We start from the raw sequence: 16,308 nt of genomic DNA on the forward strand, positions 1-16,308 counted from the left end.
CTTGCGAGTCTTCCATTTGTTTGACTTAGATTAGATTCTATGGGAAGACGCGGTTCTAATCTAACCATAAGAGATACCGCTTAGTCTTCTTATTCGACCATTTCCTCACACTTCTTCCCCAAAGTGATGCTACTGGCCATTCGAAGTGGCCTTTTTTTTTGTAGACGTCGCGATTTTCCTTCTACCGATTTGGCAAGAGCGATCATTCTAGAGATTTTGTGTTTTACAATGTATTTTATATAAATAACATTAAATATGAATAATAATAATAATAATAAAAAGTTGAAAAATGCTGAGAATACTAAACTAATCTTGTTTAAGATATTTTTAATGCAATTTTTTATTAAAGTCGTATAAATCAATTAAATGAAGTTATTATATAAATGTTAGCAGTATTTTTCTAACCCTGATCCAACTATCTTTAACTTTATTTACTGGTTTTTGCCGGTTAGATAAATACTTAGCGTGCAGAATCACATTTCCTATAATGCCGTAATCTCTAGGCACCAGCCTGTCTAATTCTGCCAAGAAGAGAAATGATCACCTTTGAGAATCTTATTTCTTGTATTATACGCTCACATTGAACAATAACAATACTCTATTTTTTTCCAATTCCTATTGTTAGGTATGGTAAAGAACAACAATTGAATAAGAATTGGAAGCAAAAATTGGAAATACATTTTGTATTTTCTGGATAAATAATGCGATTGATTCGCTTTACTTCTAGTATTTTAATTTACGAACAATATTATTTATGAATTATTAGATATAATTATGTCAGTTCGTTATTACAATTAAGGTAAAGTGCCCAAATTTCGTCCCCCATAAGTATATTGAATTTTATTGTAAAATAAAAAATAATAATAACTTCGACAAAATTTCTGTTGTTACCTTGAAGATTCAGTTATTGATTTTTGCAATAATATTGTTAAAAAAATGCATACAAGAAACGCAAAAAATATAATTAAAAAAAAAGTACACTTTTAGTTGTTTAAAAAAAGTGTTCTTAATTTCGTCCCCTCGGCCACAAGTAAAAACAAAAAAAAATATTGGGTAATAAAGAATATTGTGTTTTTTTATAATACAATATATTGATACACAAATCTCAAATAAGATGAAAAGTCTCTGAACTCTGAACAAATTTCACAAACAAATTTTTTTCGTTTGTGAAAAAACTGGCCTGTCTTTTGTTTGAGAAATAGCCGTACTCATTTTCAACCCGCTTTTTGATTTGTTGCAGAAAAAAGGTGAGGCAAATTGTTCTTCTTAGCTAAGTGAAACGCCATACGAGGCAAGTCTCCGACAGTTAACCCGTAGAAGTTTTTTCTATTGTCAGGCAGTATTCTGCATTCATTTGCTCGATGACTTTGGGCAGAACTGTTGGTCGGCCAATATTAACCATATCCTCTGGTTCTAATGAGGATTGGACATAATCCTTCAGCGTTGCTCTTGGAACTTGGAATGTTTTTGCTGCCGTTTTGTATCCCATTTCTTTTTTCTCACCGCCTTCACTGCTTCTACCATTGCCTTAGGATTCCATTGTTTACGTTTTGCCATTTAAATCGAAAGCAAATAATCAACTGTTTTCTATAACTTTTACAAATATGAAATAAAAGTAATAGTCTAAATTTCGTCCCGGACTATTTAAGGGGACGGAATTAGGAACAATCACTTTTTTAAAGATAGCTACCACTATAGAAACAACGCATAAGTGGCGTTTCGTTGAAGAAGTTCAAAATAAAGACAATATGTGACATGCCCTAAGCAACATCAATATTTTAACGAACCTTTAAAAGACAGGAATACTTTTTGAAACACTACCAAATAGTAACAACTTATTATGACTAAAAATATAACACTTCAAAACTCGGCTGGACATGAACCGTACCCCGAGTTGACGTTTCCAAACGATTACTGCTGCCTCAATGTAGCTTTCTTAAAATTGCCATTAGTGTGCAATACTTGGCGATTGTTTTAAACAGGGGGACGAAATTACGCGCAGGGACGAAATTTGGGCACTTTACCCTATGTGCCTTTAGCATAAACCTATTTTTATGTTTCACCTACTAAAATTGGGCATTATGTTATTGCTTAGAAAATAAAGTTAAGAAAACAGATATAAATACGGTTTATTTAATATTAAAGAACAGTGATACATCAGATATGATCGTTATGGAATTCGCTTAATTTGATGAGAACGCAAAATATTTTTGGGACGCAAATAATTTAGTTTGGTATGCGACCTTTGTTTGGAATAGACTTGTATACATACGTCAAAATGAGTCACAATATCCTTGTTTACTGTGCGATGTTCTTAGGTCTATGTACTACTGCCGGAGTTTGACTTCAGTAACGTTTCTGCTCCCTAACCTAACTGACATAGCTTGCGGTTTTCATCGTTTGATACAACCTTCCCAGAATGTTAAAGAAAAAGCGAAACGAACCTCCAATCCAGGGCAAATCACGCCTTCCAGTTAAATAATTTGTTTAAAAGCTTCACTTATAAGCAAGCTTGGTTAGTATAAAACCCTTCATATTTATTTTGACAATTATTATTTTAACTTGATCGCCTGGTTCTTACTTGGATGTTTTAATCATAGTACCAAAGTTTAATGTTCACTTTGCTGAAACAATTCATTTAACAATGTTCATAATTAGAAAATATAATTTAGGTTCTTTAATTAGAAACTTTCTAGCTTTCAAATAGAACGGAAACGTTAAGTGCCACTAGAAGAGCAGTTACGTTTACTCTAGTGTTCTACGACCATCCAATGAACAAAAAGTTGCAAGCGCGAGAAAATAAGATTATTGCCTTACAGGACTACAAACTTTCTTTAGTACGACAATAATTGTTTTTAAAGAGAACATCTGTTATCTTCTGTACGGACTAAACCACTGGAGGGATCTAAAAATATTTTATTATTTTAAAACAAATGTTTTCATGCTTTAAATTAAAATCTTTCATTTTGCTTTTTAAAACAAACACTGTCAGAATGCTGTGTTAAATTTTAAATAAAATGACTGCAGTTTCTTTTCGATAAGTCAATCTGCATATTAATACAATAAATATATTTGTCATTTAGTCTATTTTGAAGGCTGTGTGGCAATTTTAGCAAAAAGTAGGTTAGTACCTAGGTATGTGCTTTGAATGGCAACAACCTTATTATCCTTCTAAACAAGTAAAGCGAGCAAACATATAAATAGATGGAATAAACTTGAAATAATAAAGGTAATTTGAGAGCAATATTTGCAAAAATTTCACCTGTACAAAGTATAGTTTGTATTGATATTTAAGTGGAAGATTTTTCTAGTCTTAAATATATCTTCTCACCAATTATTTCAGTTAATTAACACCCTCAATTGGCAGTTAAACTTACTGAATCAATTATTTTTTGGAAATATGTGTTAAAACAAAATGGACGTCTGTAAAGGATGCAATGAACTTTTACCTCAATTGCAGGAAATCATTAGAGCGCTTTTTAAAGGAAACAGGAAAAGCTAATAAAACCTTATGCCTAAACTTAAGTGACTCACTTGAGGATGCACAAGCCCCTGTTAATGGGTCATTTAAGTGAGAGGTTCCTTGAAGTTGCGTTGATACGACATTAACACACATATAAAAAGGACCGTATGGACAATAAATAACATTTCTCCTTAATACATTCACCTTCAAAACGAATAATTTTAACGTACTTGGCACTGTCACATCTCTTCTGTTCAAGACGGGATGTAATCTCCACAAGTTGTATCTAATCAGCTCAGTTTGTGTAGTTTCCTATCCTTCTTCCCCAAAACTTTTTATTATTCTATTCCTTCTATTAAATTTGTATTAGCTTCATGTCTACTGAAGGCAAATTAACTGTTACAAAAGGTAACCCCTCATTTGATATGGTTCGAAATCCTTGATTACTCTTATTACAAACAGTCTTTATAGTCGAAGAAGTTTGTGTTACACTTCCTGGTTAATCTGTCAGACCATGCAGGCATGGCGTATGTAACCATCGTCGAATTCCTACAACGAATCCACATCCTATGCTGATCTTGAATTCATGTTCACCAGCTTACAAGAAAAACCGTGAATCGTACAAATCTTCTAGATTTAATTATTTATCCACTAAATTCAAAGTCTTGTTACAAGGATTTCTTTGTAATTAGAGCTGTTGATCACAAACATATGTTTTTTACGTTGAAAAACATTTAAATGAGACTATCCACCAGCAGGTGTTTCCAAAATACTAGACATAGATTAGATTAGGGCGGCCTCAAGGCCTACGCCACTGCGACCCCCTTTGGATCTATTGTGGCTCCCCTCACTATAAAGCTCGTCCTCCAGACCCAACCTTTTGATCAGACTCTTAATTCTGGAGAGCGACTCTTGGGGACTCCCAGAGAAGTAACATCCCTAGCTACACGAGCTCCTCACCCTGACACAACACGTGCAGTGCCGTTTCCTCCTCTTCCTGACAGAACTTACAGTGGCTATCATCTGCCAGGAAACATTAGTCTTCTAGAGAACTTTTGCATTTTACAACAATCATCAGCATAAGTTCTGCATAAGTTAATGAATAATATAATAAGGACTAATGTTTCCAAGGAGAATCATGTTATCATATGCAATCCAGAAGCCAGGCTCACAGCCTGGGGGGACTTTCATTCGTTACTTTTCTTTCAGTAACCATTGTGTTAGTGATAAAACAGACAGCTTCTGATTCTTTGTGAGCATTCACTAATTGTTTAGAATAATGAAAAATTGTGTAGCTGAATTAAGATTATTAGGCACCAAGCCACGCCAAAGGCGCCAGGACCCGTGAATTGGCTAAGAATCTGCTAATGTTTGAGCCAGCAGAAATTGCAGAATTGAATACAATGTTGCAACTTTACGACAGAGATAAAAAAAAACTGAATTATGAAGAAGTGCTAGATGGAAAGAGTGAGGAAGTCAAAAAAGATTTGAAGAATTAGGCGGAAATCTTGAGAATACAGCTCTAAACATTTTGGTTGTTATGCTGACCAGAAAAAAATCGAAGCTCAATCATTCACCAAGAGTGTTTGGGAACATTCTCAAGCGAACGATTGGGTAAAGCTGAAGGATGCGATCTGCATTTTAGAGTATTCTTGAGTTGTTGAAGGGTAGTGTTATATAGCCACATCTTTACATAAGAGGCGCCACGGTAGCCGAGAGATTAGAGGCGAGATCTGCAAAACTAACATGCATTGTGGTACAGGGTTCTATTCTCGGTCTTAGGCCTTGGATTTTATTTAATGGTTAATAAAAGAAATTGGTAGTTGGACGTTAAGCCCTGCCTGAAAAAATAGGCGATTACTTTACTTTTTATCTTTACATAATTTTCTTTGAAACTCCTTATCTGTTCTTTGCCATATTGCGAAAAAATTAAAAGAAATTGTCGGATGGTAGTAAGTGAAGAGAATATCCTCCGGTCGCCAATGATGGAAGACGTTGAAGCGCCTTTAATTATTTATTTTTTAAATTTTTGAAAGCCTTTGGCAGTTTCTTGGCATTTTTTGAATAATGGTTAAGAAATCGATTAATGAACGAAAATTCAATTAAAAAGCAAACAGCAGTAAAATAATAATAATAAAAAAAAAAAAAGTAAAAGGAAATAAGTAATCTACGTCAGTTAGACTCAGTGGAATTGCAATAACTGGAAATAAGAAGCTGGTTTTGTGGGATTCTCTTTTCCAGAAAAAGCGTTCTATAACGAGAATTCAATAATAAAGTGGCCTTAATTATTTTATTTTGGATTAACTCTTAATAAAATAATAAAGTATCCTGATGAAAAATTACATTACATTAACTACAAAAGTTTATTTATGTGTGCAAAAAATTTCAGCAGCAGGTAGAATGTTTTTTTTTAATTTTTTTTTTTTAAAGAAGAATGACTGTTATATGAAGTAGCAATAACATTTTCAAAGATTTAATGTTTTTGCTTTCATCCTATTTCATTTAGTACTACTGTTCAAAAAAAAAATCGCTATTATACATTTTAGAAATAGAAAATTCTATTAGCAGAAATGAAAACAATCATCCAGTAATTCAAAAATAGGATGAAACTTGAGTTAAAACAAGTGTTAACATTGATTTTTTACTTAAATGTACATACGTACATAACATTAACTTCCTTTTTAATAAAATAAAAATCTTACAATAAACTGACAAGTAAAATATAAATCTACGAACGTATAAGAATAATAACTTACGTTGTTACCCAGATGAAACGACGCATCAGCTCTCCTCATACCCATAAACTGAGTTTGGGCCCAGCAGCTTAGATATTCACTACCTCTACCTCCACCTAACTAAACCAAGTCGCTCCCCACCACCACATTACAGGGTAGAAGACTAAATTTTACCCCATCCTTATTTTGATGGTCCATCTATAAAATTGAACGCTTCATTTTTTATTATGATAATGGTTTGGTATTTAACAAATACAAATCAATTCTATTTGAACATTTTTCTTCTGAGAAATACTTTTTCAGAGGAACTTTCATAACTAAATTGTTATTTTTTAAAAAAATTTGGATAAATTAATGGTAATGAACATTTCTCTATAAACATTTTTGTAATTGGATGCAATTTAGCTGCAGGTTTTTCCTCTCATTTTTTTCCCTGCATTCCAATCCTCCTCACCAAACTTTTCTCTTTCTTCACTAGATAAGAAGGTTAAAATGTATAATACATTTACACTTCTGTATTTATTTTATGTATATATTTATTGTAATAAATATTTATTCAATCCAATTGGAAACTGAATGCAATTTACTTGCATATGTACATCAACCACCTTTTAATTGAACATAGCTCATAATTTTTATTTTCTATCAGCTCTCTTGTTACAAATCGCTTGGGTTTTTTTTTGCGGCGAAGAAGAAATTGGTCTCCCTCGTGACTTTCTGTTTGGTGCTGAGGGCCTTTTCATCCAGTTCCATTATTCTTTCTATCTTTTATGTTCCTCTGCTCTTATTAAATGCTAACTTTCTTTTGCCGAAATGCTTTTTTGATATTTAATCATTTCATTTCAATTCATTCATTCAGTACATTTTTCAAAATGTGTCACGTACATTTTTTTTAAAGAAATTTTTATATACTAAATATATTACGTGAACGTAATCTTATCATTTTTACCATTTGTAGGTTATTTACCTATATTTTGTCCAAGTGTGAAGTTACTTGTACCACAATCTGATCACATTTTTAACACGAGGTAAAATTTAATGTGGTGTGCTTCTTATATTTTACATTCTTCTTATGATTAGTTGTGAACGTTCTTATTTGGAAGTCGGATAGCTTAAATTTTCTGGCCTTTCCATGCAGTCTAAGTGAAAGTCATCTGCAAACCATTACCAATTATATCATTACCGTAGCACAGTCAATTACTCTGTCCTGTTGAAATGACAAGTAAATGTTCAGCGTACAATTGTACCCGTTTAGGTTACAATGACACTGAAATGCAGCATAACTCGAAATTAGTGTGAACAATTCTTTTGAGAGAAAAGTGGATTAAGATATGAGTATCATCTACGTTAATTATAATCTTTTATTTTTATTTCCTTTATAATAACAAAAAGATTTAGGAGTGAGCGACTGAAACCTTATTTTTAAATAATTCGGAATTTACTTTTTTTAAAAATCATATATTTGATTAAATGATGAGCTGGTCAAAGTTTGTTTATAAATTCTAAGGATAATAATTAGATGTGAACTCACAAGCGAATCATTTTCTGAAAACTATTACTTCTGACTAAAAAGGCCTTATAACAGGAGAAAATGCAGAAAACTCTAAAACCTAAATTATAAAAACGTAATTCCGTTTACCTTCGAATAAATTAACAGAATAATTGAAAAACCATCAAACGTCACAACATATTCAAAACTTGTTTATGATTCAATCTATAAACCACAATATAGAAATGTTCGTTCATTGTCTGATTCACATTATTTGACAGATAATTGGAAATTCATAAGCAGTTTACAGCCATGAAAATTAGGACCAAAACAATAGTTTAATCGACAATATAAAGTTAAAAATTACACTAAATGTAGGCGAGCACGGTAGCCGAGCGGTTAGAGGGGAGACCAATAAATCTAATTTGTACTGTGGTTCTAGGTTCGATTCCGGTCTTAGGCCTTGGATTTAATTGATAATAAAAGAAATGTACAGTGAAGAATGTTTGCTAGTCGCCTCTGTCCACGACACCTAATTGTTAGTTGGACGTTAAGCATATATGTAAATATAAATATTAAGTATATAAATAGGTAGGGTGAAGGGACCAGTAATTGACTGCTTAAGAAAAAATTCGTGTTTAAGATAGAATAACTTCCGTTATTTTGGCTCCAGGTGTAGGTTGTAAAATTGTACCACTCCAGTAGGATGTATTTTATTTTATTAATATTTTAAAAGCAGTAAATTCGATCGTTATGTCAACCAAATATGATTTTTTTTGGAAGTATGTCAATGACCCAGTAATTGACATACCGAATTTTCGGTGGAACCAGTGTTTGACATAGGGTGGGACCAGTAATTGACATACAAATATATTCATGAAACGACATAAGGTATGCATTCAAAATCACTTTTAAATCTAAATAAATCACCTAAATCACTTTTTCAATTGGATTTATAACAAAAATTAGTCTTATTCATAATTAATTACAATCAGTTTTTAAATAGGCAAACCTAAATAATCTAATATTTTTTCAACTTTACCCTTTTTTATGCAGTTTTTGACGATCAACCCTTACACAACTGTCCTACTGGACAATTTTAATTAAGTCCAAACCAAGACAGGTAATTTGAAGAACAGCCCTTACTTTCAATAGTACCAAGGAGATATTAGCTAAAATGCTTGTTAGATCGTACACAATGTCTGTCGGCTCGCTTTTATCTCTTTCTCTCAACTCTTCCGCTCTCTTATCCTTTCAAGTTTCCGCTAAATATTTTGTTACTTAAACCTTTTTTTGGGAACTTTTTTGGTTCTTACTCTACCAAACTACCCTCTCTACTTCCGATTATGTGGTCACATCCTTGTTTCATTCATTCCGCCTATAACGCTGCTACCGATGGCATCTACGCGTCTTTGGGTTCGAGTTGTTGGTGCTTTCTAGTGAACCAAATTTCTCCTACGCTTCCCTTCTTTTGGAGCGCTTCGTTAATATTTTCCACAATCTGTGCTGCCAGTGTCATTTGCTTCGAAACCAAACTATCTGAATGTAATTCATTCTTACTTTCTGCATCTATTCAGTATTTTATTGTTTATTATTACTGAGTTACCTCTTGGGCACATGTATATATACATTGTGTGCACGTTCATCGCGTCCCGCCACAGGTTATAAGCATTCGCACTTATAACAGCTAGATGAAAAAACAACTAGATTAAAAAATATATATCTGTTATTGACTCTTTAACTTGGAAAGGATAGGTATTAAAATACACATCCCTACAAATAAACCACTGATATTCACATAACTAGGTGACCAATTGACAAAAATATGTGTTATTAAAATAGGCACACCATAAAAGAAAAAAATGAATGAAAAAACAAAATATTCTTTCGGAATAGATAGGAAATGAACATCATAATATATCTTATGTAATTGATAATTAGCCACTTGAAATCACAAGCCATTTGAAAACCTCACACATCAACGGTTTTATTAAATTTGTAACGTTCTCCATAAAGTAGTATAGGGCGATCCAACCTTCACGTGTTTGGGAATTAAAAATGGTTTTCATACCGATTTCATTTTTTTTAATACAGTTTAGCCTATTTAGCCTATGGGATGATATATATTCGTCTTCGGTCAACATTTCTGTCAATTGGTAAATACAATAGATCTTACCATCTTTTTTATGTTATTAATGTGTAACATCACAAAGTCACCAACTCTCCACGTATGTTTGATTTCGCACCTGGTACTTCTCTTGAGGGAGCTTCATTTTTCCCCTGGCTGTTTTATTTGATGGAATTCTATGGCTCAGCCATTTCCTCCCTTTCTTCTTTGGCATGTGGCAAGGACCCAAAACTGAGGGAGAATGAGAGATTTTCCAACTCCGATAAGTGGGCGTCGTTTTTATCAGTCACGTAGGCCTCAGAAGCTGTTCGGCGATCACGATTATTCCAGTTTGTTGTTCATACATTGTTGTTCTCTACATAATAATCATTCTGCATGCCCTCTTGAAATAAGGCGTACATTTGCTAATGCATTAATTTAAACATATTTTGTTGGAAGTTTTACTATTTATTTTATGTTGCCGATTTTTATCAATGATTTTATTTTACAATGTATTGAATTTTTAATTTTAATAAAATTTATCAACCTATCTTATCATTTTCCCAGGAAGTCAATCACTGGTCTCAAACAAAAAAGCTGCAGGACTAGTAATTGACATACATGTCAATTACTGGGCTAATTGCCGTTTCAAGGACCAGTGATTGACAGCCCCATTTTAATCCTCAATGCTTCTTATAATTAAAAAAAAAACTATATAAATGAAATCTACAAGTAATACTAATTATAACAGAACATTGATAACCACACGAATATACGAACAAATAAACGAAAAATAAGAAAAAAGAAAAATTATTTTCTTATCAATCCTCCTTAGCAACGGCTTGTTTTTTCCTTGATTTTGAACTTTTAACACAAATAACCTTCCACTGATACCAAGGAACCTTCCAATAATTAATATTTTTCTGGAACTGCTGCCCAAAGGCTTCTCAATAACGAAATTGAAAGAATCACCACTAAAAACGGCTCATATCCCTTATAATACCAGTTTATTTCTGGTATGTCAATTACTGGTGCCCAGTCAATTACTGGTCCCTTCACCCTAATTACTTTACTTACTTTACTTTACTCTTAATGTAGGTATTAATTATTTTGATTTCAAGACTTATCTATGAATGAATAAATTGAAAGTTTTAAAGTAGATGCTAACCAAAAACAAATGTAAAAATGAATTTCTGAGCAATGTTTTTTTGGATGTTTAAAAAAAAAAAAAGTCAAACTGCTTTTGGACGCTGATTTGTCACTGTGAATAAGACTGGATATCAAACCAGAAACGAAAAAGCAATCAAGATGAAGAAGCTCATTTCTTCTGCCTTGAAAGAAATGGCCAAAGTTTTCTGATAAGACATTGATTGCCTTGCGAAGATTAACTGGCGAATACTAAACAAGCCGTCAGATGTCTGAAAAATCGTGAAAAGGGCCTAGATTAAAAATAAAAAATAAATAGACATCAGGACAATGCACTTGAAGTGCATGCAAAATATGGTTAAACAATATCGAAACTGAGAGGGTCCAAGCAGGAATAGAAAATAAAATATCCATTCTACTCATCAGATTTGAACCTCTGATTTCAAACTTATCCCAAATATAAATAAATTAGAATTAAGTTAGAAGGAACTGGAAAATTTTGAACTATTGAAGAACTGATAGCAGTCGTAGTTGAATATTTTGTGTATCTTTTTGAGAAGTTCTTCAGAAATGGAAGCTATTCATTGGGAAAAATCGTTTGCCTAAGTAGGATAATGATTAATTTTTTTTTTTTAATTATAGTTTTTCAATGACAAACTGTATTCGTATGTATCTGCTGCCTTCATAATTTATTTAAATGCATTTTGGTGTAAATATTAACATTTATAAATAACATTATATTAAGGAATCAAATAGCAAGGAATTGGTCCAGAACAAAAAACAAAAACCCCGTCTTTTTTCCAACGTTTCGACAAATTTATTGCCTTCTTCAGGGCCTGGATATTACAAATAAACAATACATCAATTAGAATATTGAACCACAGGAATACAAATACATCTTATTAAAAAAAAAACTATAAGAATGATATAAATTACAATCATTAGAACTTATGTGTCTATTCGGGTTGGTTGAGTTACAGAAAAACTAAGAATTATAGAATGGAGAATAGTTATATATACATATGTATCCTAATATAACGAGATATTACACGGGGAATTTCGATTCCTCGCTATTAAAATCCTTAATATAAATATTAAATATTTTACGGTCAATAAAGTTTATTAATATTTATTTTATAATAACAATAATCACGTCATTCTCTTTACAAAATGCATAAATAAAAGTAATAAACCTATGATAATTATAAGTTTAAGAGTCTTGAACGATTTTAAGAAAATTGCCTTGACATGCATCCATAAATTCATTTATTGCTCATTACCCAGCCATTTCTCATTGATGAATCATCGGCTACAAATTTTTACCAGAAATAGAAAAATCGCAGTACTATTTTCCGATTGAATTAGCTCCAAAATTTAAATTTCTATGAATGTTCTAATTAGAAAAATAACCTAATTCTACTTGCTTTACTCCGTTTTATAAAGCAAAAGTGGAAAAACAATCATGTTCCAACAGATTTCTACAGTGATAGCCTTCCTTATTGATTTCTTATCAATGGTTTAAGAGAGTTGGCCTATTTTCCCAGATGTGTTTTTCAGTTGCAATCTTGACGCAAACGAAGCCTGAGACTAGTCGATAACCGAAAAATAGGCAACATTAGACTTTCTAATAAACAATAATTTACGTACTAATTCTACTTTTAATAGGAATTTTGATTATTAACTGAACTTATAAGAACATGTTCTTATATGAGGCAACGCATGCAAGATGATAATGCATCCTAACAGATAACAAAATCAATTTCAGTGACCATACCAGCACCTTATTCAGTTAGAATCGCTCTTGTTGCATATTCTAAGAAATCGTACAGATGGTTCCACACAATTATTATTTGTAATATCATTAATTTTCTTATTATTACCAAAAGGGATAGCGGAATAAGAGGGGTCTGGCGGCCCCCACCGGTTTTGAAACAATCGACCCAAAAACTTTGGAGGAGACCGAAAAAAAAATTTTTGAAATTTTTTCCGACCCTCTCCAACCCCACAAAAACCCGTAAACGAGAAAAATGTGTTTTTTTGATATTTTAATTTTTTTCGAGCGTTCTAATCCTTTTAAAGCGGTTCCAACGCAACTAAAAATTTATTTTGGATGTGTAGATGTTCCCTGAATTTTTTCAGTTTTTACTGTACAGTTAAATGAAGTGAAACATAGCTTTGAATCCAAAAAAATCGTTAAAAATCGGGATTTTTTAAAAACAAGTCTTCGGCATTTTGGGCTGACTCGATGGAAAATGACGGCCTAACTATGGTTGAAAGATACACTCTTACTCTACAAAATGGCGCAATTGAAACTCAATTTGGTTGCTTGTTGTCTGCGATAACTCAATTTGAGTAAAACGCGAATTTAAAAGGTATGCGATTTTGGCCTATAAAATAAGTCACAATTTAATTAAACAAAAAAAGCACCAAAAATAATGTTCGTATAAAGGTATTCTAAATCGCTGATCAAGAATTTGATGTCAAAACCATGTTTCGACAATTGACAGCTGTTAAAAATGCTGTCAACAAAAAACGAAGAATACATTATTTTTGGTGCTTTTTTTGTTTAATTAAATTGTGACTTATTTTATAGGCCAAAATCGCATACCTTTTAAATTCGCGTTTTACTCAAATTGAGTTATCGCAGACAACAAGCAACCAAATTGAGTTTCAATTGCGCCATTTTGTAGAGTAAGAGTGTATCTTTCAACCATAGTTAGGCCGTCATTTTCCATCGAGTCAGCCCAAAATGCCGAAGACTTGATTTTAAAAAATCCCGATTTTCAACGATTTTTTTGGATTCAAAGCTATGTTTCACTTCATTTAACTGTACAGTAAAAACCGAAAAAATTCAGGGAACATCTACACATCCAAAATAAACTTTTAGTTGCGTTGGAACCGCTTTAAAAGGATTAGAACGCTCGAAAAAAATTAAAATATCAAAAAAACACATTTTTCTCGTTTACGGGTTTTTGTGGGGTTGGAGAGGGTCGGAAAAAATTTCAAAAAATTTTTTTTCGGTCTCCTCCAAAGTTTTTGGGTCGATTGTTTCAAAACCGGTGGGGGCCGCCAGACCCCTCTTATTCCGCTATCCCTTTTAAGTAAAAAGTAAAAAATAAATAAACTAAAAAGCGCAGGTAGAACAGAAATAGTTTGGAATAATTTTATTTTTCAGGACTCTATTTGTCAATATTGAACAGAAAAAACTCCTTGTGCAAAAAAGCTGTCAAAATATATATGTCTTCTAAAGGGCTTGGACTTGTTCACAATTGACAATTGCTACAAATACTTATTATTGCTTCCACTATTAAGAAATAATAGTAAAAGGTATTAATGCTGGCTTATTAATTCAAAAATTAGTTGAATGTATTATTATAATACTTATGTAGAAAACTGTCTCACAATTGGTAAACTGCAATCTCAAATCTCTTAATTTGCTAGTAAAAACAACGTTTAGACCACCTTCAACAAGCTACTCTTCAGACATTTACTGGATTATTTTTATTAAATTAAAGAAAATACATGATCAAAATTTTCTAATCTGCGCAGTTTGTTTACAAAATATTCTGATAAGAAAGTAGTAACTTACCAACACATTTTCGAAGTTCTCCCTTTACAAATTATTTTTTATGATTATTACTAATTTTATGAGTTGAAGAAAATATTTAACCTTTGTGTCTAATATTTATATTTTTTCAAACTCAACTAATGGAGAAAAGGTATTGTATCGAGCAGATTTTATATTTTGACTATAAACATTTTGTGGTACCAACAATCCGAAAATGTCACTTTTCAAAGTGGTTTACACAATGGACAATAGTGGCAGACAATTCTCAGTAGATAAGGTCAGGGTAACGTTATTTTCTATATATTTTTTAAAAATTTCTTGATTTACTTGTCATACCTTCATAGAAACTATATTGTGATCAAATTTTAAAATGTCCATGTTTTGAACTTCTCTGCAATCGTTTATAAACTGAAGTACAGAATAAATGGATTGGATTAAAAGGAATTCAATCTGAAAGTTAAAATTGCAAATTCGAAAAAACCGGTTGTGTAGAAGTACCATTTTACTGAATAAATTCTGTGGTTTTATTTATTTATTTATTTTTTTCAAGTATTTTCTTATTGACCGTGAATAGCGGGCAGAGAAAGTTGTTAAAGTTGTGTATTATAAATTAAAAGCACATTCACTTTATAATATTCCTAGATGGTACAAAACTACAATTGCAAAAAAACTAGAGTGCAGCACTATTTAAGTTAAATAATGAACAAGATAATCGTAGAATGTCAAGCTTGGATTCTTTAAATTGCAATCAATATTCTTTTTCAATTCATTCAATTTCTTTCAATCTTGAAATTTCAGCTAAAATTATTTAACCCTGCGATTTTCTTTGAGATATTTTAATTCTGATCCTAATTCCATGTTCGTTTAGTTTTGATGCACACCGCTTTCATATTTTTGAATAAGGTTCAAATTATTCGACATGTGGAATTAAAAAAAATGACAAAATTGAAAACTATAGCAGAAATAAATAAAAATGTAATGAAATGTACGAAATTTGAAAATCGAGTTTATAAATGAACCTCGTCTTTTTTTTTCGTCATTAAAATGTAAAGCTGCGTTTACTTTTTCTTTACCTAAGACCTTTCTTGTGTATAAAAAACAAATTAAATCATATATTCTTTATTTCACAGTAATGAAGGATTCATTAATAAAACGGAAAAAATTGCATACATTTTTAAAATATTCATTTATCATGCTTAAAATAATTAACGAAAAATATTGATTGAAACAACAAAAATAACTTGATAACAGCATGGTAATTGCTTTCGAACATGTTGATTTGAGAATCCAGGTAGTAAATTAACTGCACAGCATAAAAATAAATCTTGAAAATTGGTTATTGACACGAACAGTTTCTATTTATTTTTCTAATGAACTTTTCATCTTTAGGCTAATGTAATTATAAAATAATTACAGAAACAAAAAAGACATCTGGACGTATTTGTACATAATATATTAGTTATTACTTCACAAATATAATTTGTTGCCGCATCTTTTTCCAAGCTTCCTAGCATATTTCCGTTTCTAATCTTACACTTATCACTGCTTTTACAAATTCAAGTTGCCGCCCTTCTTCTTTTTCCAACAGAGACTAGAGGCCGCTGTGGAAAATTATGACTCGAATTTTTTACACATCCTCATTTATGGAAGTATCATGTGATCATAGACTTTAAAAGGTTGTAAAAAATCTTCCACGCAACAGAAATAAAAACGAAGGAGGTAGTCGAGGAGAAAGTGGATACGACCATGACATTACGGGCCACACGCTCAATAGCGAATTTGTAATTTAAATAATTAAGA

General features: G+C 31.8%; 1 protein-coding gene and 1 long non-coding RNA gene across 3 annotated transcripts in view; one reads left to right on the top strand and one right to left on the bottom strand.

Moving 5' to 3' along the window:
* LOC141452165 (aminopeptidase N-like) overlaps positions 1 to 6,346 on the bottom strand; it is a 40,433-nt gene extending 34,087 nt beyond the window's left edge. The window contains exon 1 of the mRNA XM_074124067.1: positions 6,220 to 6,346. Within this exon, the coding sequence (XP_073980168.1) occupies positions 6,220 to 6,264 (45 nt within the window). The 5' untranslated portion in view covers positions 6,265 to 6,346. The remainder of the gene's footprint in view (positions 1 to 6,219) is intronic.
* On the top strand, positions 2,957 to 16,279 carry LOC141452181 (uncharacterized). 2 transcript variants are annotated; one of them, XR_012457265.1, is made up of 4 exons: positions 2,957 to 3,229; positions 14,116 to 14,267; positions 14,655 to 14,785; positions 16,097 to 16,279. It is a non-coding gene; the product is annotated as an uncharacterized lncRNA (long non-coding RNA). The 2 variants fall into 2 exon arrangements; XR_012457264.1 differs by having other exon boundaries at positions 14,660 to 14,785.
* The last annotated feature ends 29 nt before the right edge of the window (positions 16,280 to 16,308 follow it).

Source organism: Rhodnius prolixus, unplaced genomic scaffold (genome assembly GCF_049639745.1).
Source record: "Rhodnius prolixus isolate KJV_2025 unplaced genomic scaffold, Rpr scaffold_3, whole genome shotgun sequence".
In the NCBI taxonomy this organism is placed as follows: Eukaryota; Metazoa; Arthropoda; class Insecta; order Hemiptera; family Reduviidae; genus Rhodnius; species Rhodnius prolixus.